The 25,047-nt window shown below is 43.2% G+C and overlaps 2 protein-coding genes across 2 annotated transcripts in view; one reads left to right on the forward strand and one right to left on the reverse strand.

Moving 5' to 3' along the window:
* The window catches only part of TRDMT1 (tRNA aspartic acid methyltransferase 1), a 92,855-nt gene extending 80,164 nt beyond the window's left edge, over nucleotides 1–12,691 (reverse strand). Inside the window, exon 1 of the mRNA XM_018057153.1 lies at nucleotides 12,600–12,691. The gene's annotated coding sequence lies outside the window, so the exon portion shown is untranslated. The remainder of the gene's footprint in view (nucleotides 1–12,599) is intronic.
* On the forward strand, nucleotides 13,794–21,821 carry VIM (vimentin). Its single transcript, XM_018057155.1, has 9 exons — nucleotides 13,794–14,545; nucleotides 15,182–15,242; nucleotides 17,832–17,927; nucleotides 18,014–18,175; nucleotides 18,668–18,793; nucleotides 19,331–19,551; nucleotides 19,987–20,030; nucleotides 20,562–20,647; nucleotides 21,462–21,821. Exons 1-9 carry the CDS (start codon nucleotides 13,983–13,985, stop codon nucleotides 21,501–21,503), a joined length of 1,401 nt encoding a protein of 466 aa, XP_017912644.1. The 5' UTR covers nucleotides 13,794–13,982; the 3' UTR covers nucleotides 21,504–21,821.

Genomic DNA, 25,047 nt, shown 5'->3' on the forward strand with positions numbered 1-25,047 from the left:
TTCACTAGCACAGAGCTTCTCGGGCTTTAGCATTTCCTCAGAAACATCTAGAAGTCCTGGTAAAACAAAGATTGCTGGGCAAACCCCACGCAGTTTCTGATTTTGTCAGATCTGGAGTGCAGACTGACAGGTGGCATTTCTAACAGATTTCCAGGGGCTGCTGCTGGCCTGGGTACCACACTTTAAGAGAACCACCGGACAAGTATTTCTCCCAAATAGTCCCTGAAAGGGTTCCCACAGAAAAGCACTCAGCTGCTAAGGCTTCTATCTGGAGGATAAAGAAACACTTGTCATGACTCATAGCATTTTTCAAGCTTTTCCAGCCACAAAATTAAAAACAGAAACGACCAGATTGAAAGCAAAATGAAAACGGCTAATGTTATACTGTCTAAATCTGAACTTATGGCATGGTTTCTGGAGTTAGGAAAAAAGACATAATAACAGCTCAGGTGAGCCCGAGGCTGACCACACTGAAAGCTGGCACTACTGAGGCTACCAGAAAAACCTGGAGGCCAGGCCAGGCTGTTATGCCCTAACCCCAAATCACCGCAGACACCTGGCTCCCAGTTTTGTTTTGTTTTTCTCTGTCAATGTAAGTTCTTCCAAACAATTCTCCAAACACATCAACCTATAACTCTTTTCATTAACTCATTTTTTCCCTACACCATCTCTACTATTTTTAACAGAAAAAAATATATCAATTTTCCATAAACAAATATGGTTGGAACATCAAACAGGTAGATCAAAAATCTGAAGAGAGAAGCTGGCAAAAGGAGTTTTCTTAGGGGTCCTTTATTTTTGTGATGATCATCCCTAGAAAGCTTTCAGTGGAAACTTGAATTCCATTTTGTATCTCTCTAGGGAAAGACAAAGGCATTTTGTGTTATGGTATGAAATACTTTGGTATTGTGGGTACAAGTGTGACTAGTATTTTAAATAGTACCTTTTTATAAATAAAAAATAACTGACAAGAAATGTTATTATTATGTTATTATTACCAGATATAAATCTACAAATAACAAATGCTGGAGAAGGTGTGGAGAAAAGAGAACCCTCCTACACTGTTGGTGAGAATGTAAGTTGGTGCAGCCACTATGGAAAACAGTATGGAGAGTCCTTAGAAAACCAGTTACCATATCATCCAGCAATCCCACTGCTGGGCATATACCCAGACAAAACTATAATTCAAAAAGATACATGCACCCCTATGTTCAGAGCAGCATTATTCACAATAACCAAGACACGGAAATAATCTATACATCCACTGACAGATGAAGGGATAAAGCTGTGGTACTTATAAGCAATGAAATACTACTCGGTCATAAAAAGAATGAAATAAGGTCATCTGCAGCAACATGGACCCAACTAGAGATTCTCACGCTAAGTGAGGCAGTCAGGAAGAGAAAGACAAATACCACGTGATGTCACTTTACATATGGGATCTAAAATACGGCACAAATGAACCTGTCTACAAAACAGAAACAGACTCACGACATAGAGAACAGACTTTGGGTTGCCAAGGGGGAGAGAAGAAGGAAGGGGATGGAGAGGGTGTTTGGGATTAGTAAATGCAAACTAGTATATACAAGTTTGTATATACTAGTATAAACAACAAGGTCCCACTGTATGGCACAGGGAGCATTTTCAATACTCTGTCATAAACCATAATAGAAAAGAGTATAAGAAATGTATATATGTGTATAACTGAGTCACTTTGCTATACAGCAGAGACTGGCACAACATTGTAAATCAACTATACTTCAATAAAAAACAACAAGATATAATATTTCTGCTTAGAAAAGCTGTCAGTTCTACTTTTAATATAGGAACATACTGCAGGAACTATTGCCTGCAATATCACCTCGTGTCCATCACATTTCAAAATATGAGCCAGCCAATGAAGGATAACACTTCTAAGTGATAAACCAAAGTCATCCAAATGTGGTTTTTATGTCCCAGTGCTAAGAGAAGGGAAAACATGAGGATAATGGTAAGGTCATTGAATACACAGACTTGCAAAGAAGTTATTCTGTATGAGCATGAGTCACCAAAACTACTTCCTTAGTGATAACAGTTGCCTAAGTAACTCAGATGCCTGACTCTGCTAAGAAATACATGGGCAGTGGGTTGGGTTTCGAACCCACTAGTCATTTCCTTTACTTAATTGCTAAGTACTCTTTCTTCCCGGTTGCCGTTTGGGGCCTGTGTTTTCTGTAGCAACCCAGCAACTAGTCATTATGCTCTATTTTGTCAAGGAGAACAAAAAAGCAAACTCGACATTTCCATGGATTTCACAGAAAAAGTGGCTGTTATTTCCTTCTGACTTGAGGGGGACATCAACTGAACTACTGAAACTACTGAAACTACTGAACTAGACCTCAAAGTGACAGAATGATTATTCAAGACTCAGACAGAAGGATTTAAGAGAGAATAGAAGAGGGAATTAGATGCCCTCTGAATACAAGGAAGATGCTTTATTCATTTCTGGGTCCTTAGAGCCCAGCAGAGAGCCTGGCCCCCAGGAGGACCCTAAATATACTGACTGGATGGGGTCACTGCTTCTCTTCAGAATATTTCAATCTATTAGGTAATGGTGCCACTGCTGAGATTTCATCAGGCTCTTGCTTTCATGCATCCTTTTCCCCTTCTATCTACAATGGGGCTGTGATGTCTGTTGCTCCTACCCTTGTTCCCACAGGAAACACTTTAACAATGCTGTTTTAACAGAGAGTGGTGCAAGTGTGCAGTTCTTGGAAAAATCTGAGCTGCAAGAGCAGTGAGATTAGTATTGTGCAAGAAATGTTTAAAACTGGGTGGTAAGGTCCTATGTGTTATCAGTAACATAGCCTGAATTTGGCCTTAAGAATCTTGGTCACAGGCAGACACAGAGAATGGGCTTGTGGACATAACGGGGAAGGAGAGGGTGGGATAAATGGAGAAAGTGCCACTGACATATATGCACTAGTGGGGAGCTGCTGCATAAGACAAGGGGCTCGGTTCAGCGCTCTGTGATGACCTGGAGGGGACGGAGGGGGTGCGAGGAGGCTCAAAAGGGAGGGGATATATGTATGCTAAGTTGCTTCAGTCGTGTCCGACTCTGTGTGACCCCATAGACAGCAGCCCACCAGGCTCCCCCGTCCCTGGGATTCTCCAGGCAAGAACACTGGAGTGGGTTGCCGTTTCCTTCTCCAATGCACGAAAGTGAAAAGTCAAAGTGAAGTTGCTCAGTCGTGTCTGACTCCTAGCGACCCCATGGACTGCAGCCCACAAGACTCCTCCATCCATGGGATTTTCCAGGCAAGAATACTGGAGCGGGGTGCCATTGCCTTCTCCATATACATATAGCTGATTCATTTTGTTGTATAGCAGAAACTTTACACAAAGTTGTAAAACAATTATACTCCAATAAAAATGTTAAAAAAAAAAGAATTTTGGTCATTGGGTAGTTCACTAAATCTCTCATTTCACACGTCTCTCATTACTCTTGGACTACACAATATTCCAAACATTAATAAATCTCCCTAAAATGTAAACTGATAGAGTAAGTATGGGGAAAAGCTGTTTTTACTTATAGAGGTGATGTGTTCCAAAAATGTGGTCAGCATCTCTCTTTTCCACAAATGTGGGTAAAGATTTTCATTCATCTCATTGCATGCAGGGATGATATGTCATAGTCATCGCTTCATTCTGGTGAACTGAGTCAGAATTAAAAAACGAGATCTCCACAGAAAACCCTGAAAATGCCCATCGATGTCCTGATGATTCATTAAGGGCACTCTATTCTCTGAATCAGAAGGGGTCTTGTGGCTGCATGGGAAGGGGGCGAGGGGAAATCCATAGAGATAGATGAGACACCATGACAAGAATTCCAGAGACGTGGGGATGTCACCAGCACAAAAAGCACCATGGCATGTAAAGTACTGCAATGCAGTGAAGGTTGGAAGGGGAGCTGTAGCCAGGAGTCCTAAGTTCTAATCCCAAGTCTGCCACTTGCTGGCTGTGTGAGCTTGAGCAAGTTACTAAAGTTGTTCTGTGCCTCAGTTTCTTCATACATTTAACAGGGTTGTTGTGAGGATTAAATAAGTTAACACATGGCAAACAGTAAGCACTCATATACTCAGGCTATCATTATGATTACCACTAGCCTTCCCATCTGGGCCAGACTCTGATTCTAGGAACAACATCAAAATCATGCCTGGTTATCATTAACATTGTTTAGAGTTCACTAATCAAGGATTGTGAAAACCAACCCACAGTCAGCAAAAGAAAAACCCTGATTAGACATGCAAATATGACTGCATTGTATTCTGTGCACATGTGTTTAACCCCCTAAAGTTCTAGAGATGACAGATGAATAAATAAATATTGTTCCAGAAATTTTTCATGATGATACAAAAAGTATATTTAATCTGTATTAAGCTCAAATCTCATCATACCTTTGCAGTTACTCCACACAGCCATATGAGTCCCATTAGAGAGTATATTTCTAGTACTTGGCTAATTAGAAATACAAAGTCTTACTTAATCTTTTGGAAACCGTTGCAGCAGAATTACAGAGAGGGCTGCCAATCCCTTTATTCTGCTACAGTTAACTCAGAATGTTCTTTCTTTACTTATTTTGTATCATTCTAATGAATTTTCTTAATCCTTTTGCCCTGCTTAGTTTTATCATTATGCCCTCTTAGATGTCCTTTCATTTGTCACATGGCTTCATTTAGGGTTACTCTGATTTATTTTTTCTAATATTTTGTCTTTTTTTGTAATTAGGAGAATATAAGTTTGATTCTTTTGCATTGGGGTTTTTTCCCCCTCAGCATCATGTTTTTGATTTTCATTTATTTTTTAACTGAAGGATAATTGCTTCACAGAATTTTGTTTTCTGTCAAACCTCAACGTGAATCAGCCATAGGTATACATATAACCCCTCCCTTTTGAACCTCCCTCCCATCTCCCTCCCCATCCCACCCCTCTAGGGTGATACAGAGTCCCTGTTTGAGTTTCCTGAGACATGCAGCAAATTTTTAATATTTATTTATTCATTTATTTTTGGCTATGCTGGGTCTTTGTTGCTGTGGCGGGCTTTCTCCAGCTATGATGAGCAGGGGCTACTCTTTGTCAAGGTGCATGAGCTTCTCGTTGCAGTGGCTTCTCTTGTTTTGGAGCATGGACTCTAGGATGAGTGGGCTTCAGTAGTTGAGGCATGTGGGCTCAGTAGTTAGGGAACCAGGCTCTAGAGCACAGGCTCAGTAGTTGCAGTACACAGACAGGTTCAGCTGCTCCATGGCATATGAGATCCTCCCAGACCAGGGATCAAACCTGAGTCTCCTGCGTTGGAAAGCAGGTTCTTTACTACTGAGCCACCAGGGAAGCCCCCTGATTTTCATTTCTAACTCTGACAAATCATACTGATCTTTTTCAACACACACAGAGACCAAAGTTTGATGGGGTATATTTTAAACTCTGAGTTTATCAAACATAGTCAAAGTTAAATAATCAAGATTCTGAAAAAATTCACTTTGCTGGCTAAATGAATGTGACAAGGCAGTGCTAAAGCTTCTCCAGATTTTTGGAAAGATTGGTCAATTCATTAGTCAGTTTTGAGATAGGTGGGAAGGGGTTCTTTAATCCTTCCCAAATACACAAACAGACCATGGCTATAAGATAGTCAGGATCTCTTTCCCAACTTCATAGGTTATCATAAAGGTGAACTCAAAATTATTTTTACTCTTCAATTCTTTCAAAGAAAAGTATGCTATTAAACAAAGTTACTATAATTAGACCCATTACCAAAATATCTTCTGAAAAAAGTCTACCCCTGGGAACTTGATGACCTCCTCCAAATAAGCTGAGTAAACTCCCATGATGCCAAAGCAACTTGGCAGATTTTCTAACACTGGCAGGGCTTCCTTCTCTCTGATGAAAATGAGCAACATCATAGGACACAGGGCAAAACCTGCTTGCTCTCTTAAGGTCTCACTCAGCCCATAACTAAACTCTGATGCTATCATTTAGCTTTCTTTCCAATAAGGTCTGGGTTTTTATATCTGGGCTGCTTTTGTCTTGCTTTTTGGACCACGTGAACCAATACTGACAACCTAGGTTCAGGTCTTTGTCCAACATCAATCTGAATTATTTTTCTGCACGTGTTTTCCTCTGTGTGGCAGTTAACATCCCCTGTCCCTCCTACATCCTCATCACCTTCTCTTTCTTTAGTTAGAGATGGTGCCCTAGACTTTGAGGAAATCAAAATTACATATACATGTATAAAATATATGTAAACATAATATGTATAATCTCTTAAAGGTCTAGAGATAACAGATGAATACATTACAGTACTGTTTCAGAATAATTTTTCATCATTTGTGATATGAGAAAAGCATGTTTAATTTGTAGGAAGCTCAAATTCCATAATATTTGTGTAGTTATATAGTTTTAAGGGAAATGATCATCTGCCTCCCCAAAAAACAGTTTCAAAGAAAATTCTAGAAGTTCGTCTTCAAGCTTCTTTTTCTGTGGAACTTTTTTGGAGGCATAAAAGTGATGGAAGGCATTCCAAGTCTTTGAACTTTTTAAAACTATGTTAGAGGAAACTGAAGAAGCTCACAATTTTGTACCAACGGGTGGAAAGCAGGCCAACACACTCAACTTATATAAGGAACAATCTAAGGGAATCAGTACTGATTTATGTGAACAGACTAGAAATATTGTAAGGAGTAAAACTGCATGACCCAATTCATACCCCATCTTCTTTTTTTTTTTTTTTTTTTTGAACTTAAAAAAAAATTTTGGCCACACATCCTGCAGCACATGGGATCTCAGTTTCCCCAACCAGGGATCGAATCCACACCCACTACATTAGGAGGTGGAGTCTTAATCACTGGTCCACCAGGGAAGTCCCTATACCCTACCTTTTTCATAAGGTTTTGCTCTATGTAGACTACAGAAAGGAAGTACTTCCAGGTAAATGGATCTGAGTGAATTATCGTTCATCTAAGAGTAATTTTCCACCTAAAATATCTTCCATCTATAAAGCATCTATTCTTTTAATCAGTCCAGAAAGCTCAGAGCCCTTGACTTGCCTGCCCTCTTCCCAACTTCAGTGTCTAACAATCATCCTCCTTCTTCATGACTGTACCCACCAAGATCAGGCTTTTATCAGTCACACAATTTACTGCAAACAGCTTTCAGACTGGTCTTCCCATTTCATCTTCCACAATATGCCAGAACAATCCTTTTAAAACACAGCCACAAGCATGTCTTTCTCCTCGTCAAAAGTTGCAGTGTCCCACTACCCACCACATTAATTACAAACTCCTTTCCTTGGCATTTAGTCCTCCAATGCATGGTTCCATATCAGCTTTCCATTCCCTTTTTCCCCTACAACTGCTCCATAATCAGCCACAGCGGGATTCTTACTACTACCTACATGTCCCCAGAACCTGGACACTTGTACAGTTTTTGCTTATGAGTTTTCATCAGCATTGAGCATCCTCTGTCTGTGATAAGCTGTAGAAATCACACTCATTCCTCAAACGTCACCTTTTCTGAATACATTTTCTGATCTTACCCAAATAGATGTGACCTTGTCTCCATATAAACCCTTCAGCATTTTATTCATACCTCCATCAGAGCACTCACTGACCACATTCTGCTATGTATTCATAATAGAGCTCTTTCATGTGGTTCCTGACTTTTCCTCAAGGCTATGAGCTCCCCAGAGGCATGAAAAGTTTCTTAACTTACCCGAATATACTAGGAAACATTGTAGGCAGTGCAAAAAACAAGTACCTATGTCTGATGAATGGAATATAAAGAAAGATGTGAGGGTAGGGGGAAATGAGCTGTATTCATGGAACTGAGAGGAGCTTAGGGTCTCATTGAAATTACTGTCTGCTGGGGAGCAGTGGGAGGTAAGGATGAATGGGCATACTTAGCCTGGCTTTCAAAGGCCACTGTCAAACGATGAGCCTCAACCTCCTCTGAAGAAAAAAATGTTGCTTTCATTATGTTTATTACAAACTGTTAACTGTTTGATTTGTTCCTTAAGAATTGTCTCTCGGTATGACACACATGCACACATGGATCCAGCTCTACGTCCAAGAGCACGTGGACTGTACCTGCCTTGCTCACATTCTCCACCGTCTAGTAGGATGCCTGGAACATGGCAAACATTCAATACATGTGTTCTGAGTGTTACTGAAAGCTGTGGATCATAACACCCTGAAAAGATGAGAGGAGGTCATGTGTAAAATGACTAGCACTAGTATTAGCCTTCTGTTTCTCTCTTTTCTTTCTCCCTCCTTCCCACTCTTCCCTCCTTCCTCTTTTCTCCCCCTTCCTCCTTTCCTCTATGAACTATTCGTGCATTAATTCATACATTCAATAAATGTGCCAGGCTTCTCTGTAGGCACTGGAGATAAGATAGTGAACAAAAGAGAGAAAAGTCTCTACTGTCACGGACTTTACCTTCTAACAAGGGAATGAATCATTCACTTTGCAGCTTTAGGGAGTCTTAAGCATGCAGTTATTAAGAAAAAGAGGTTTTGGTTCAAAGTCAGACACGTTGGTGTGATTAAGCAGAGCCTGGAAGAAGGGAAGCCAATTGCTGTATTGCAGGGATGAGATATAGGATCGCTTGGACATGAGTCACAGCGACGAAAGAGAGGAGAGGGTGCAGAAAGCAGTGGACAGGACACTCATGGGATCTGAGCCATCCAAGGGTAAGGAAGTGGGAAGGAGGATGAAAGTTTCCAGTCTTGTTAGCTCGCTGTGTTGCCTTAAATAGAGAGAGAAGTTCGAAGGAGAAGCTGTAGTGGTTCATGAGGTTTAGAGTGTGAGATGAGTTAAGTCTAAATTTGAAAATGATGTCTTTGAAGAGACAGAAAGAAATCTAGGTGAAAATATTTCACTCTCGAAGTAAAGATTTACAGCCAAGTGAAAACCAAACTCCCTTCTTATGTATTATGAACCACTGTTTCATCATTTGAATAACATAAAACATGATATTCTAAGGATCTGTCAAATTCCTTTAGGAAGCTGCTCTTCACAACATAACCTGGTAGTTATCCTATACCTACAGCTCCTGAAACACAGTATGCCTCCAAATAATGTTTGTGAATTAAATTAGTTAATAGCAAGCAAAATGTCATCAAGCCAATAAGAAAAGTGCACTTGGAGTCAGAAAGAGCTCAATTCAAATGCTTGCCCCCTAAAACTGGTACAGGCGATCCTATTTACAAAGCAGAAATAGATACACAGATGTAGAGAACAAATGTATGGCTACCAAGGGGGTAAAGAAGGTGGGAAGAATGGGTAATTGGGAATGACACACACATACTATCAACACTATACATAAAACAGGTAACTAATGGGAACCTACTGTATAGCACAGGAACTCTACTCAGTATTTGGTGATGACCTAAATGGGAAGGAATTCCAAAAGAGAGGGGGTATACGTATATGTATAGTTGATACAAAGGTCATATGGTCAAAGCTACGGTTTTTCCAGTAGTCATGTACAGATGTGAGAGCTGGACCATAAAGAAGCCTGAGCACCAAAGAATTGATGCTTTAAAAGTGTGGTGCTGGAGAAAACTTTTGAAGGTCCCTTGTAAGGCAAGGAGATCAAATCAGTCAATCCTAAAGGAAATCAGCACTGAATATTCATTGGATGGACTGTTGCTGAAGGTGAAGCTCCAGTACTTTGGTCACTTGATGCAAGGAGCTGACTCATTGGAAAAGACTCTGATGCTTAGAGAGATTGGAGGCAAAAGGAGAAGGGGTCGCCAGAGCATGAGATGGTTAGATAGCATCACTGACTCAATGGACTTGAATTTGAGTAAACTCCAGGAGATAATGGAGGACAGAGGAGCCTGGCTGTGCTACAGTCTATGGGGTGGCAAAGATTCGGACACAACTTAGTGACTGAACAACAACTGCTGATTCACTTTGCTGTACAGTGGAAACTATCACAACATTTAAAGTGACTATACTTCAATAAAAATTAAGAGAAAATGCGTGCCCCTTTCCTGCCTCCACTGCTAGTTATATCACCATGGGCAGATTTTTGGCTTGCTTTTTAGTTGCCTAGTCTTTAAAATGGACCATCTACTATATCCTGCAGTATGCTAGAAGAGCATTCAGTTAAATTAAATGAATTCAAGTTTCCTGTCATCCCACAGACACAAAAACTACAGCACTAACATTACTGAGTATTATTATTATCTTTAATACCACACACTCTAGATTTTGCCATGGTTTTCATCCTGTCACATTAGACACCTTCTCATTGCTGACATTCTGTCCAGGTGATCCAGCTAGAAGCTGGTCTCTTGGCACAACCTCCTGCCACCCAGCTCTCCTAAAGCCTCCACAGGCCACTAAGCTCCTCTCCACATGGCTGGCTGGTCTGTCAGTTCAAATTGCCCAATTCAACTGACATCACCACAGCTTGCAAATTCCAAAATCACTGTGGAGTACTTTAGATTTGGTCATGTTTATGCCTGGCATACAAACTGGTCCACTGTGTCCTTATTTATAGACAACTTGCAGCAAGCAGTGTTTGAAGATGCTTCAGAGTCCAGCATTCAAAAATACTCTGGAGATAGATTTTCACAGCAATCAAAAAATAAATATGAAAACAGAGAAAGTGATGTCTGTGCACTGTTTACTTCCAAAAGGTGCTAAGAAAACAGGGGTGCATATAGAGCAGGATGAGTTACCATGTTCAAGGATATTAGTTCAGAAAGATAGATCCCTTTCATGGATGACCATCTTCCCTTGGTTGAGGCACTATCCTGGGTGGTATATAATTTATCTCAGAATGAAATAAAATTTTTCCAAAGTTTCATGCATTCTGTATGAATTGAGTAGAAGTGTTTCAGTAACCTTCACTTTTCTACACTCTACAATCTACCCCAAGCTATGGCAATTTCTACTGAGAAGGACATATTGGATCCTGTATCTGCGTGTGTGTGTGTGTACACGTGCTGTATGTCAAGTACTATGAACTGAGTGTTTGTGGCTCCTACAATTTATATATTGTAGTCCTAATCTCCAGTGTGTGGATATTTGGAGGTGGGGCCTTAGGAAGGTAATTAGGTTTAGATGAGGTCACAAGGGTGGGGCCCCTAAGGTGGGATTAGCGTCCTTTATAAGAAAGAAAGAGACCACAACCTGCACTCTTTCTGCCAAGGGAGGGCAAAACAAGAAGGTCATCTGCAAACCAGCAAGCAGACTCTCATCACACACCAAATTGGCTGGCACCTTGATCTTGGACTTTCTGCTTCCAGAGCCGGAAGCAATAAATGTTTGTTGCTTAAGTCACCCAGTTTACTCAAGACAGCAAGTGAACATATCACAATCCTGAGAATACAGATATGGAACAGGTTAGAAAGGAGAAGGGATGCCCCTGAGATGATAAGGAGGGCCAGCGGCCACCCCAGAGGAAGCCACCATAGGCCTGAGGAATTTGCTGTGGTCACCAACAGGGCACCCTGCCACACCGCACCAGGGCCTTGCCCTCATTTTCCATAGTGAGTCAGACAGCAAGCGTCCTCTGACAGCACCAGCGCATTGCCCTGGGATCAGCATTTTAGGTGGGAGTAAGATTCACCCTCCCTTCCCCCAGAGGGAGATGGCTTTTTTCTCATCCTAAGGTTCCATGCAAACTCACAATGGTGACATTTGTTGAGCAGTGGCTTGAATAAAGGGCTCTCAGAGAGCAACAGGGTAACACGGAGCCTGAGCGGGTCTGCCAGAGTGCCATGCCCCAGGAATGCTCAAGAGGGACCCGCAGCCTTCCAGAGAAGGAGAGAGTTAAGGATGTCCTCAACAGGGGAGCTGCTGCTCAACCTTGTCGGCTCCATTTGCCAGAACTGAAATGTGGTAAACAAAATATTGCCTAAAAGAGGCTTCTACAGAAATAAACCCTTTATTTGGTTCTAAACTATTTTTCTTAAATGCCAGGTAACCTTCAGCACTCCCCTTTCAAAACAAACAAACAAAAATCAGAGAAAAGGATTTACCTCTTCCTATCCTACCCTCCTCTCCATTCACTACAGAATCAAGAGGCTTTTATTTTAACAGTGGTTTGGGGGTTAATCCTTTCAATACTCCTTCAGTCTTGTAAATATAAACAAACAAAAAACCTCTGAATTTTAAATTGCTGTAGGTATCACTAAAAGACTGTTTTGGATTTTCTTTGTCTCTCTTTGGGGGTAACCATACTGTTCTTCCTGTTACTAACATTACAACAAAAACCTAGCTGAGGGATTTATCTAAAAAGGTTTTGGTGTTAAGAGTCTGAACACTCCCTTGGCACCCTACACCAAAACATTTTGCCCCGTATTCAATTTTGTTTCTCTCACTTTAAGTTCAACTGCAGGAATTCTGGAAAATCGACCAACGGACCAGTGAGTTTTCCCCGACAAGACACCAGAATCCTGCAGGATGCATCAGTCCCTGCAAACGTTCTATCATCTGAGGCTAACTAGCTGCCTTTCTAACTAATCATTTAATCAACTAACTGCCTTTCATTCACCAAATTAAACATTTAAAGTATCACCTAATTCATTCTTATAATTAGTGCAGGTTTATACCTTGAATGACTTCCGCAACAGCAGAAAAACCAGAGATCAATTTGATTGTGCAGCTGCGGACGCAGAGCTTCCTCCTTCACCCCAAACTTCCAGATCCTGTTAAAAGTCGGGTGTGGTTTTTATGGGGGGAGGGGGAGAGCCGAGAGGGGACTAGAGAGGAGAGTGAGGGGGAACTTGGCAAGAACCTCCCCGGAGTGCATTTGTGATGCCCCAGACCCGCGTTCGGCGCTTATAGAATGTGTGCAGAAGTTTCTTACTACAGAGAAGCCTGCATATCGGAGCAAAATCTGGCTTTGTCGAGTTCTTAAGAACTCAGGCGCGCGCTAGTCTTCACGCAGGCGAGCTGCCCACGAGAAAGCTGAGGCCCAGCTCGAAGTTGTGTTAAACTTCGACAAACTGCGCGCAGGCCCGGGGAGGCTGGAGTCAATCTCGTCTAACGGTTTCCCTGTACCGCTAGGAGCCCTCGGCGGGACAGCCGGGTGCAGTGACTCAGTGCCAGTGACTCAGCGACCCCACCCTTCTCCCCCGGGCTTTCCTCGGCCGCCGCCTCGAAAGGCGCACCGTCCACAGGGGACCCAGTCCGTTAGGTCCCTGAACAGGAATTCCCAAGACAAGAGGACTAAGAGAGACGGGGTCCGCATCGGATCCTCTTTCGAAGCAGGCTGTGCACACACTCCTGCGCGGGGCCCAAGCCCTGCGTCCAGAGCTGTGCGCGCCCTCACCTCGCGCTCTAATCTCAGGCCCTCTTTGTTTCTTTCTCCACGCCTCCAGTTCTGCGGGATCCTGCACTCCCCCTCCTCCTGCTTCTTGGCCCGCGGGGCTCCGCATCCACTCTCTCCCAGTAAAGCGCAACCCAGCCGCGGCGCGCCCCTCCCACCCGCGCGCCTCCTCCTACATCTCTTTGGCGCGGAGCCCGGGACCCCTCTGGTCCAGTCCTGGCCTGTTCCCCCCTGCACCACTGCGCGACCCCTCCTTTATCAGCACCCAGAGGTGAGCAGAGCTCGGGCCACCATCAGGAAAGCCCCTGAAAGTCCCAGCCCAGCTAAGAAGTAACGGGACTGTGCTCAGTCCCCTTTGGGGAAGATGGGGGAGGAGGACGGCTCCGGGGCGCCCCCGCCCCAACCCCCCACCCAGCCTTCCCCATTGGCTGGCGCACTCCGTCGCCGGGATGGCAGTGGGAGGGAACCCTCTTACCTAACGCGGTTATAAAAACTGCGCCCCGCGCGGGGTCCGGTCCTCTGCCACTCTCGCTCCGGGGTCCCCGCGCCAGAGACGCAGCACCGCTCCCTCTGCCCACACCCACCGCGCCCTCGCGCTCGCCTCTTCTCCCGGAGCCAGTCCGTGCTACCGCAGTCGCCCAGTCCACCGCCACCCTCTGCAGCCATGTCCACCAGGTCCGTGTCCTCGTCCTCCTACCGCAGGATGTTCGGCGGCCCAGGCACCGCGAGCCGGCCGAGCTCCACCCGGAGCTACGTGACCACGTCCACCCGCACCTACAGCCTGGGCAGCGCGCTGCGCCCCTCCACCAGCCGCACCCTCTACACCTCGTCCCCGGGTGGCGTGTACGCCACGCGCTCCTCGGCTGTGCGCCTGCGGAGCGGCGTGCCCGGCGTGCGGCTGCTGCAGGACTCGGTGGACTTCTCGTTGGCCGACGCCATCAACACCGAGTTCAAGAACACCCGCACCAACGAGAAGGTGGAGCTGCAGGAGCTCAATGACCGCTTCGCCAACTACATCGACAAGGTGCGCTTCCTGGAGCAGCAGAACAAGATCCTGCTGGCTGAGCTCGAGCAGCTCAAGGGACAGGGCAAGTCGCGCCTGGGGGACCTCTACGAGGAGGAGATGCGAGAGCTGCGCCGGCAGGTGGACCAGCTCACCAACGACAAGGCCCGCGTCGAGGTGGAGCGCGACAACCTGGCCGAAGACATCATGAGGCTCCGGGAGAAGTAAGGCGGCGCCCACGCGGGGCTGAGGGAGGGATGAAGTGGATACCGGAGCTGCCACGCCCTTGGGGATGTGGCCCGGGCGGCGGCTGCCGGGGGTGGGGGTGGGGGACAGCGGGGTAGCGGGGTTGTGGCTTAAGCGGTGCGGGCCCCGCCCTGAACCAGACCTTCCAAGTTAGCATTTTCCCTCTACCCCGACTCATTGCCCAAGAACGCACGTTTCAAGTTGCAGACTTTTAAAAACTACCACTGTGTACTCTGCTGCTGCTGCTGCTAAGGCCCTAGAAAAGGATGAACGCGATTTCCCCAAACTTTGAGAAAGTTTCCTGGCCCCCTCTGGCGGGCTGCCAGCCAACGGGCCGTGGAGAGAGCGAGACAAAGGGATTGTAGAGTCTCCGCGGTGAGGTGGTGGCGGGCGTCTCGCAGGTCGGGGTGGCGACAGTGATTGCTTTTCCACGCAGAGGACAAGGTCCCGCTAAAACTTGCCTAGGACAGCAGGTCTAAGGCGCGGTCGCTAGTTGAGCGCGGAGGTGGCGCAGCAACCCTTGGGTCTCTGCGCCACGACTGGGTGTTTGGGTGTGGTCGCCCCGCCCCTGGCGGTTTCCCGGTTCCCCTGTGGTTAATCTGAAACTGTTTCAGGTTGCAGGAGGAGATGCTTCAGAGAGAGGAAGCCGAGAGCACTCTGCAGTCTTTCAGACAGGTTGGTAGATTCCGTTCCTGCTCGAAGCCACCGGACGCCACCCTCCCGCCCAACCCACGGGCAATTCTAAAAGTTTCTTAACCCAAGTCTGAATCATACAAAACTTCACGTCTGCGCGCCAAGCCCCCTAGTGGCAGAGAGACCGCAGTTCTGGATAAAAGCCCTTGAATGATTAAACCGTTCCGTAGGACATGGTCTTTAACATTTTTAAATTTGTTTCAAGATTCTTTTCCCAAGAAATCATTTTTTTTTCCGTTTTGTGTTTGCAACACGTTGATATTTTGATTTTGAAGAGTTACAGTTTGATTTAGGTTGCGGTTTTGCCAAAGTTGACTACCTTTTTCAAGGCCACAAAAAGCACAATTCTGCCCTGTAGTTTTAGATGTGAAATGGATGGGAGGATAGGAAACTTAATGGAGCCAGAAATTTCATTTTCTTGCCGGCAAGTTCTATTGTGGCCCCAAGGTTAGACAGAAGTATCGCTATGCACAACTAATTTGTGATCTAATAAGGATGAAAGGGAGCCATCTGTCCCCTTGGCTGAAAGGTATTAATGGTTTCTACGGACTTCACTATGGAATGTAGATACAGACATTCTGGCAAGTGTGGTGGCTCTGGTCAGAAAGAATAGGAGTCTTTGTGTTCCTGGAGATGCTTTGCAACAGGCTACATTCTTATTGAATATGTAATGATGCAAGCACTGTTCTAATTGGACACAAGTATTTGCTAACACCCCCGTTATCTAATATCTGGCCCAGACTCGAAGTATGTGATGTGAAAAGTTCTTAAAGCTGCAGTCCTACCTCACATTTGGAAAGGCCTTCCTTTTTTGAATCCTTGTATTCTTTAGCATTTTCTCCATAAAGAATAAACCTAAAAATGAAGGATAGGATTTTAAGAAAAATGGTTTTCTTGCTCCGAAGATAGATGGCCTTTAAGGATTTTTAACCTAAAGTTGGATCCCAAAGAAGACTAGTTGCCAGCAGTTTTATTCTCCTGAACACTCACTGGGACTGGCTCTAAAAGCTCCCTCAAGCAAATAGTCTAGAATACTTTTTGAAGCAGAAATGTATTTATCAAGTTAAACACAGAAATGTGTGGTTTATTTCAGTCATTGAGCATTTCTGATCATCATGTCTGTAATGTTTTCTTCCCCGGTAGTAACTTCATATGAAATAATATTAGTATAAATTGTTCCTCCTATTTAGGGATTAGATAAAACCACTCATATTCTCTTCAAAGAAGTATAATAACACGTAGAACTTTAGAAAATTGAGAATAGTATATTATCTTTTGCAATGATTAACAACAAGCAAAAATGATTCTTTTTCCCAAGACTGATCATTTTATTATCACCCCTTGCTCATTTACTTTTCCATGAAGGTGATAGAAACAGGTCTACATTTTAAGACTAACCTGGACTCCAAATATAACTGCTTACAAGATATGTGAAGTGAAAATCGCTCAGTTGTGTCTGACTCTTTGCGACCCCATGGACTATACAGTCCATGGAATTCTCCAGGCCAGAATACTGGAGTGGGTAGCTTTCCCATCTCCAGGGGATCTTCCCAACCCAGGGATCGAACCTAGGTCTCCGCATTGCAGGCAGACTCTTTACCAGCTGAGACACAAGGGAAGTTGGCTTACAAGATAAGAGGTATAAAAATCCTCAAGACATTCCTTGAGGGGCAATAAAATCTTTCCACCAGTTTGCCCATGGTGAAAACAGGAGGAGACCAGAGCAGTAAAAATTTTACATATAGTGTGTGCATGTTGATTAGTCATTCTGAAACATGCTAAGGAACTGAACTGACCTAGTACTAAGTAAAAAAGATGTGGACACACCCTTGTGGAATGAGATAGGTGACTTTCAGGAGAAAAATCTACCAGAGAAAGCAAAGCAAATACAGTTCAGGGTTACACTTCTTTTTCTTTATTTGGCTGAACTACATATTTGCCAGTGTACATACTGAATTGGAATAAAGATCTAGGCTTGTAACTTGAATATCAGGTGACTTACTTGGGATCCTGAGAAAAAATTTCTGAAGATTTGAGGAGACAAAAAGAGAGCTTAGGTATTATGTGCTGAAACCTCAGGAGCACAGATTTCTGTTCTGTGTGTTCTCATGTACACATGAAGGTATGAAATCTGATCAGTTCTTGTTATTCTATCAATATTATTCCATAATGTTACCCCTGCCTCAAAAAATTTTAAAATCCTGTGACACTGATTTTCTAGATTTAAAAAAGTAATGAAAACTTCACTGATACTATGGATTCAATAATGATTGATTGCAGCCTGCCATGCTGGCTTACAGTTATTTATTTTTAAATATTTATTGGTCAGCTTGAGTACAACTCAATGGATCACAATTCAAGTTTGTTAATGAAGAGCAGAAAACAGTATATTGGAGCCCTGGGTGATTTACAAACTTATTTAAAGGTTATAAAATTTGTCAATGCCCTTTTGATAGTAAAGAGGCTAAGTTTGTCTGGTTCATTTAAAATGAATAAATAGGATAAGCCACAGACTTTATAGCATCTTCTTCCATGTCCCTTTCTTTTTTTTTTTTTCTCTTTTCAAAACAGGATGTTGACAATGCCTCTTTGGCACGTCTTGACCTGGAGCGTAAAGTGGAATCCCTGCAAGAAGAGATTGCCTTTTTGAAGAAACTGCACGATGAGGTAAGAAGAGTCACTGTCTGTGAATGATTGTGGGTGAAGCTGCTCCCGTACTTGGCACAGCTGACCTTCTGTCTTTCTTTCCTCAGGAAATCCAGGAGCTTCAGGCCCAGATTCAAGAACAGCACGTCCAAATCGATATGGATGTTTCCAAGCCTGACCTCACAGCTGCCCTGCGTGATGTCCGTCAGCAGTATGAGAGCGTGGCCGCCAAGAACCTTCAGGAGGCTGAGGAATGGTACAAGTCCAAGGTACAAACAAGCTAGTGTGGCCAGAACAAATGGAAACCATTCTGTTTGCTGTACCTGTCTGTGGTTCCTAAGTACCTTTTAGCTCCCTAGTTTAGCTGGCTTTTCTTGTTCAAGTTTTATTTCTTGCTGTACTTCCCACCTTTCCCCATCGTTCCCCACTGCCATCTGTCATCCTACTTCCAGGTAACCCCCAAACCATGCTCTTGACCTCCACCCTCTGCAAATGAGGGCAGCAGAGTGAATTTCTGCTTGAAAATCTCAACATCCGCCTTCCACCTCATTTTCTCTGGTTATCAAAACAAATTTAAATGTATCCTGGAAGATGTTGAGTTTGGAACTTCGAGTGTAAAATTTGGTTGGCATCATGCCTTATTTACTTATTTGTTTGTTCACCATCTTTAAGCTTTCTCATTTGTCCAGGCCACATAGAATCTTGGAGGATTTGTGGATGAGGCCCGTGGCTGACCAGGGTTTCTGCTTGCTCCTTGACAGTTTGCTGACCTCTCTGAAGCTGCTAACCGCAACAACGACGCCCTGCGCCAGGCCAAGCAGGAGTCGAACGAGTACCGCCGGCAGGTGCAGTCTCTCACCTGCGAGGTGGATGCCCTCAAAGGGACTGTGAGTATCGTCCTTCCTGAACAGAAGGCAGATCACCAGCTTGTAGCCATTCAGGTGGCCAATCTGAGGGTGCTCTTGGAAGAAAACTTTGTTCAAAGGAGAAAAATTGGCATTCTAATCCCAAGAAAATGATTTGTTCAGACTCATTCAAAAAGAACTTGGAGATCCCAAGGTTTTAATTTGCCTATATTATTTTTCCACTAGGAAGGAACCTGGTGCATTATTTTCCACCAAAAGTTGGAGTTTTTCCCATTTGCTATGAGGGGAAATGATTGCAGATAGTTTGGAAATGGTTGGGGTTGTTGTTGTTTAGTCAGTGAGTCGTTTTCAACTCTTGGTGACCCCGTTTGGCCTTTCCCAAGCAAGAACACTGGAGTGGGTTGCCATTTCCTTTGCTAAAGGATCTTCCCAACCCAGGGATCGAACCTGAGTCTCCTGCATTGGCAAGCGGATTCTTTACCGCTGAGGTTGGGGGAATAGCTGTTTTTGTTTGTTTCTGGGAAATAACACCAGCCACCCTTCTCATCTTTCCTGCAGAACGAGTCTCTGGAACGCCAGATGCGTGAAATGGAAGAGAACTTCTCTGTGGAAGCTGCTAACTACCAAGACACTATTGGCCGCCTGCAGGATGAGATTCAGAACATGAAGGAAGAGATGGCTCGTCACCTGCGCGAATACCAAGACCTGCTGAATGTCAAGATGGCGCTCGACATCGAGATCGCCACCTACAGGAAGCTGCTGGAAGGAGAGGAGAGCAGGTAGGGAACAGGGCTCCTGGGAGTGAATTCCTAGCTGCCCTGGGCTGGGTATTGTGCCCCTCGTTTTCCACGCACCATTCATTTCATATTCAGAACCTTTCTTCAAGGTAGCTCCTTACCACTTTTTACAGATGAGAAATCTTCAGTTCAGAGACTGAGTTCCTTGTCCTAGTTAGTTAATCACCCGAACTGGGGTCTGAACCTGCAGCTGATTCTGTGAAAACCAGTAGTCACGCTACAGTACTTCCAGTCCCTGTAGGAAACGCTTGGAGTGAAATATTTAAATATACTAATGGGACCAATCATGGGTTAATTCTTCTAAAGCGAATCCGTCACCAGTGAATTATAAGCATAAATTTTCCTAATTGATGACAATAACTGTATAAATTTGTTTCTCGTTGTTTATGAAAAATGTGACTGTTTTTCTTTTTATAGGATTTCTCTGCCTCTTCCAAACTTTTCTTCCCTGAACCTGAGGGGTAAGCATTTGATTATCTTTTATGAAAATTTTTATTCATTTATTTATTTGACTGATCTCTGTGGCATGTAGGATCTTAGTTCCCCGACCAGGGATTGAACTTGGGCCTCCTGCAGTGGAAGCATGGAGTCCTAACCCCTGGACTGCCAGGGAATTCCCTATGAAACATTTTAGCAGCTTGTAGCCATTCTGCTTATAAAACACTCATTTTTTAAACTGAAAAATACCATAAAGAGAAAATTCTCTAGGAGAGCCATAATTTTCAAACAAATACTGTTTTGTATTCTGTATTTCCAGTTAAATTGAAACTCCATTTTTCTTCCTCCACATGGAGTAAATGCTAAAACAGTCCATCCCATTCTGATGTCTCAGTAACATTAGCCCCTGGGCTTGAAAACAGGTGGTAATCTTTCAGAATTATTTTGGGAATAGTGCCTTAAACAATGATGAACAAAAACATTATTTTTGGACAAAATTGTTCCTTTTTAAAAATTTCATTTTTACTCATTTTGGACCTGCTTTCTTTATTCAGAAACCAATTTGGATTCACTCCCTCTGGTTGACACCCACTCAAAAAGGACCCTTCTGATTAAGACGGTGGAAACCAGAGATGGACAGGTTGGTATCATTAAATCAAAAAGAAATAATCTTAGGCCAGCATTGATAAGCCTTTAAATGCATAAATCTGTGTCAGATACAGCTAGCTAATTTGGGAGGTTTCAGTTTCAATCATGTCTCCTAAAAGGAGAATAGTACTTTCTTCCAGCCAGTGCCCACATCCAACTAATTATTTGGCTCCTAGATGCAAAAGTGAGGTAATAGTCTGCCTTTGTCCAAAATTAGTGATTTACTTTGGTGCTTAATTTGAAACAGGAGTACTGTTTCCTTAAGTTACTTCCTAAACTGGATTCATGAGACTGTGTCATGAATTCATATTGACTATGTCAACATTAGGAATGTTTTGATCCTGCACATAGGGCCTTCCCTGGACACTCCTAGACCCTGTCATGGTGTGATACAAAGGCATAGCACATGACTAAGTAGTTTCCTAGACCTCTCTGTGCCAGGAAAGACAAGGTCAAAATGTATTGTAATCTTCAAGTAATCTTCCCTTGCACATCAAATGTACTTATACATTTTAGTATTAATTGTAAATTTTGCTGCTGACAATTATTACAGCATTCTTCATACACACAGTATTTTTAAGTCATAGCATCCTATTGGATACATATTTTGCCTATAGGTGAAGAGCATCTTACATATGTCTCTCTCCCCACTCTGTGAGCCTTTTCATACAGAACCAATGTAATCTTCCAATTTTCACAATAAATTATATCCATATCCTAGGATTTTTCTTTTACAGGCTTTATGGGATCCTGTCTTCATTAGTACGTACTATTGTATTTGATTTGAGTTCTATTTTTCTTAACAGGTTATCAACGAAACTTCCCAGCATCATGATGATCTGGAATAAAAACTGCACATACTTCGTGCAGCAAAATACTACCAGCAAGAAGGAAAAAAAAATCCATATCTTAAAGAAACAGCTTTCAAGTGCCTTTCTGCAGTTTTTTCAGGAGCGCAAGATAGATTTGGAATAGGAATAAGCCCTAGTTCTTGAACCAACACCCATAAAAGATTTAGAAAAAAGTTTACAACATAATCTAGTTTACTGAAGACGCCTTGTGCTAGAATACTTTTTAAAAAGTATTTTTGAATACCATTAAAACTGCTTTTTTCCATCAAGTATCTGACCAACTTGTTTCTGCTTCAATAAATCTTTGGAAAATTCTGTTGGTATCTTACTTATTTGATAATATCTACATAATCCACTAAATTTCATGAGAATATTTATGTTTTGGTTAAGTATTTTTTGGTCAAACTGCCACAAAATCAAGGTTAGGTTAACTTGAGAAATTCAACTTTATGCTTGAAACTGAGTTTTGGTCATTTTAGGTAGACCTTGCTTCTTTGCAATTCAGTTGCTTTTCAAACTTACAAATAAATGTTATAAAATAACTTGCAGTGACACTAGGTCTTTTCCTAAAATGAGTTCAGCTAGGTCCATATCCATGTGTGAGTCCAGTTCTAACAAACAGACATCCTAAAGCGAAAAACCTGACCAAAACGAAAACTGCATTTTGTTATGTGCAGCATGAGTGGCACAAACTCTACTATGGGGGTTAAAGCGTAGACAACAGCCAGGATGTAAGGGCTGCATCTTCCATTAGCAACATAGAAATGGAACAAATTCATTTAGTTTTGACACCAGAAACTACCTAGGTTTTCGGTGTGTATAACTATATGTGATGCCTAAATGTATATATCTGCATGCATGCGTGAGCTCAGTCATGTCCGACTCTGCGACCCCATGGGCTGTAGCACTCCAGGCTCCACTATCCATGGGATGTCCCAGGGAAGAATACTGGAGTGGATGGCCGCTTCCTACTCCAGGGGATCTTCTTGACCCAGGGATGGAACTATGTCTCCTTGCATTGGCTAGAAGATTCTTTCCCACTGAGTTACCTGGGAAGCCCAAAAGGCATTAGTATAACATATATCTACTTACAGATATGTTTAAAGACTTGTGCTTGAGGAACTGATGTTAGACACAATAAAGGAAAATTCTTACCTGTTCCTTGGGCGATAAAATTGACAAGTGGTAGAATGATGCTAATTTCTAATCAGCTTTCAAAATCTAGGGCAATAAGCATGAAGTAACTATGGTCATGAAAAGCTTCCTATAGGTCACATAATGTGAGCAGAGTTTAGGAAGAGGGATAAAGTAAAGTGAAAGTGAAGTCGCTCAGTCGTGTCCGACTCTTAGCGACCCCATGGACCTGCAGCCTACCAGGCTCCTCTGTCCATGGGACTTTCCAGGCAAGAGTACTGGAGTGGGTTGCCATTGCCTTCTCCAATGCATGAAAGTGAAAAGTGAAAGTGAAGTCGCCCAGTCGTGTCCAACCCTCAGTGACCCCATGGACTTCAGCCTTCCAGGCTCCTCTGGCCATCGGGTTTTCCAGGCAAGAGTCCTGGAGTGGGGTGCCATTGTCTTCTAAAGTTTAGATAAATAAAAGAGGGAGGGTTTGGCCTGGAAGCAATATGAGTTCTAATGGTCCATTGTGTGTCCTGGAGGAAAATTTCCTCTCAGTAAGAAGTTCCTAGACTTCTTTAAGTCCCAATTTCCTGTATTACTGTGATTCCCTCTTCTCCAAGAATGCTATGATAGGCATTCCTTGTAATTATTTTATTTATTTCTTTTCTGGCCACTCAGCATGAGGGATCTTAATTCCTCAACCAGGAATGGAACTCACGCCTCCTGCAGGAGAAGTGCAGAGTCCTAACTACTGGTCTATCAGGGAAGTACCTCCCTGTAATTTTTAAGTGCTTACATCTATCTCTCTGTAGAGTTGACGGAGGAGAAAGTAAGATGGTTTACACTTTGTTTACTCAAATGCCAGGCACTGTGCTAAGTAACATTAGCTATGATTTTCATCTGTGTGAGTAAACAAAGAATTGGCCTAGGAAGTGACCCCTAGTCAAGTTGCTTTACATCCTAGTCTGCGTGGGATGGTCTTGGTTTATGCTTACTGATTAAAATGCCCCCTTTTCAGGCTCACAAGTGTACTAATTTGAACAATAGATTCCACCTATTGGTCATCCTACCCTTAGTATAATATCACAGGAAAAGGTATTACTGCTGTGATTCCTGGAGTGGTCCTGCACCCCATACCTCACCCCACCCCCATATTTGAACAACTGACGTGTGTATCACCAGAGGAAATATCCAGGTGCTTGGACCCTGAAGAAACTTTATTTGATTTTTTGTTGCTGTTGTTCTTTAGCCATTTTCATCACATCCCTCTCAGCCTCCTAGCCATATTTTTCCTGTCTCATCATTCGTACCCTACCTTTGGCTTAGGATCATGCAGGGAAGACACCAGGCTCACAATGGTTTTCTTCAAGCATATAACTTTCATATTAACAAACAAATAAAGCTTAGTTTCCCTTGTGTCCCCCCACCCCTGGGGAAAAGGAACCAAGATGACAAGTTCTGCCAAATATCTTGAGACTAGTGGGCTCCCCAACTTCAAAATTCCCTTACGGCTCTTTCTAAAAATCACCTCCCTGAAATGAAAAAGATGAGCTCATCTCCCTTATCTCCAACTGTCAGAAACCAGCCTTTAGTGGGGGGAAAAAAAAAAACCAAACCTAGGGCCCACATTATAGGAATTCAAATCTTTGTAAATCTTTTTAATTTTTATCATTAGTCCTACTGTTAGTGTTGTCCTTACCTTCAACTTTGAAAAACTAATAAAAAGAAAGGATGTTCTCACCACTACAATGAAACAAAGATGAATGCTTGGTTCTTTTATGCATAACATTAGATTAAAGGAGGTTAAAAAAATTAGTAGGCGATGGGGAGAAGAGAACGATGCATAAAGCGTGAAGTCTCGGGAGAGTGACCAAGGGGATGGTGCAGTCTGTGGAAATAAGGTGAAAATTAAGTCTTTCTGAGGTTTCTCACCATGGTGACAGATGGAAGAGGTGGCTGGTGACTGAGACAAATGGCCTGACTCAGTTACAGCATTTCTGACGTGAGCCCCACCTCCCCACGCCCGGCCTCTGACAAAGGAGCTAGGAGACAATCTCGTTCCCAAGGCTGCGGGACTGAGTGGGGAGGTGGGTGTGAGGTGAGGGGGAGCGGCAGGGGGATAGCAGCTTCCCCTGGTTTCTTCCTGAAGAAAACAAGGTTGAAGCAGACACTTTGCCCCAAAGAAGGCTCTCACTCCAACCTGCCAGGCTTCAGCTAAAAAAAGGATTTACACATAAATCCATATATCCACTGGGGCGGGGCATAACAAAGTACCACAGAACAGGCGGCTTCAACTGCAGAAATGAATTTTCGCACAGTTCTGCAGGCTGGACATCCAAAGTCAAGCTACCAGCAGTGTTGGTTTCTTCTGAAAACTCTCCCCTTAGATTATCTCTTCTTATAAGGAAACCAGTAATAATGG

This window comes from Capra hircus, chromosome 13 (assembly GCF_001704415.2).
Source record: "Capra hircus breed San Clemente chromosome 13, ASM170441v1, whole genome shotgun sequence".
NCBI lineage: Eukaryota > Metazoa > Chordata > Mammalia > Artiodactyla > Bovidae > Capra > Capra hircus.